Source organism: Melanostigma gelatinosum, assembly GCF_949748355.1.
Source record: "Melanostigma gelatinosum genome assembly, chromosome: 15".
Classification (NCBI taxonomy): domain Eukaryota; kingdom Metazoa; phylum Chordata; class Actinopteri; order Perciformes; family Zoarcidae; genus Melanostigma; species Melanostigma gelatinosum.
The window spans coordinates 23,803,029-23,804,576 of record NC_136648.1 but is presented as its reverse complement, the minus strand read 5'-3'; the positions used below and the strand labels follow the sequence as shown (position 1 = coordinate 23,804,576).

Here is a 1,548-nt window from a genome sequence, read left to right as displayed (position 1 = left end):
TAGCAGCATGTCCTTCCCTGGTAACATTAAACGACATAGCAGCTGTTTTCGCTCTGATATATTCATTTGTGTACTCACATGGTTTTCTCTTTCCACATCCTTGATGTAGTTGACATCGTGAAGGCAGGTTGAGTGCATTCTTGTGTCACAGGTGGTCTTCACAATGTGACCTTGTTTCAAACTGCCACAACAGAGTTTATTGTCCTTAACATATGTACTTCTATCTTCCATCTAACTTCTCTTGATTTTTGGAGCTGATGTGTGTTTTAGCATGGCTTGCTCTGTATTTGCTTGTCACAGTGTGCATCTGTTTTATACAGAAGACACTAGCCATGTTCCTCTTGCTGTCCTTTAGATTCCTTTTAGTCACTCACAACTCAAAGAACCAAGAGCATAGATGGAGGTGACTGGGTTGCAGGCAACTTCTGCTTCCAATAAAGAAATACAACACAATATTTGAAACTGGGAAACTCTTTACCTTCCATCGGTGCCTTTATAACCTGGTGGTTCCATCTGGCTGCTGACCAATCTGGCAGATTCTTCCAGGCCCTTTACATGAGGCATAGCTGGCAGATGAGCATTTATGAAGTCTGCAAAGACCCTTAGTCCTTCAGCATCTTCAGAAAGTATTTTTGGCCAGCTTGATAACGTCTGTCTGAATGCATAGGAAGTCTGTTCATTGTTACACTGCCATGAACTGTTTGCGCTTGTTGAGCGACACCAGGGGACGCAGGCAACATGGCTGTGATAGATGGGTGTAGTATATATTTATATATATATATATGTACTGTGAGTATTGCTGCTATGTACTGGCAACAGATACAGAAAGCCATGGTCTCAAAGTAAAGTATGTAGATGAGTCTGCATGTCTTCAACACATTCTCAAAGGAAAAAGCACAAAACAGCATAAAAAGCCCTGTGTGAAAGTTAACATTGTCAGCAGTATGTTTACATAGACAGTTAATCAATCTTCCAGTTAGGAAGACTCAAACTATGGTTGCAGTTCTGATGGTAGATTAACACAGTTGCAGAATATTAATTCCGTGTTCACCAGCAAAAGAGGCTGTGACACTTGTGTGTGATGTTGAAGTTGCTGTTAGAGTTCGCTTCAGGTCTTAATAGTACCGCCCAGCTCACCACACATGACTCAGAGGAAATGAGCGGGGCAAAAAGCTCTTGACACGTTAGAGCTCATTCAGTTGACGTGTGTTGTGGGTAAACTGTGTAAACTGTGTGCACACATTGAGAACGCTGAACTGAGCTTTTCACTCGAGAGGAAGGGAAAGAGACACATTATGGGAGCATCTTCCTCTGGCTTGTTGGATGAGGCTAAAATCAGCAACATCAAAGGTAAAACTGGGAGATCTCTTCTCTTTGTTCCACATTTCTAAAGTGTACTCTGCAACTTTGGACACTTCTTATTTGGGGGGCGGGGGCATGGGGGGGGGGGGGCACCAGATGACAATTGATGTTGTTCTGTGTAGCTTTCGGCTAAGACATGCAGGAAAAAAAGGGCAGGGGTGTGACATGCAACTAAGGTCCTCAGGG

The 1,548-nt window shown here is 43.2% G+C and overlaps 1 protein-coding gene across 1 annotated transcript in view; it reads left to right on the top strand.

Moving 5' to 3' along the window:
* Nucleotides 1-1,229: 1,229 nt before the first annotated feature.
* Nucleotides 1,230-1,548, top strand: part of LOC306788694 (protein Niban 1-like) — an 11,590-nt gene continuing 11,271 nt past the window's right edge. Inside the window, exon 1 of the mRNA XM_079284299.1 lies at nucleotides 1,230-1,350. Coding sequence (XP_079140425.1) covers nucleotides 1,296-1,350 — 55 coding nt within the window. The 5' untranslated portion in view covers nucleotides 1,230-1,295. The remainder of the gene's footprint in view (nucleotides 1,351-1,548) is intronic.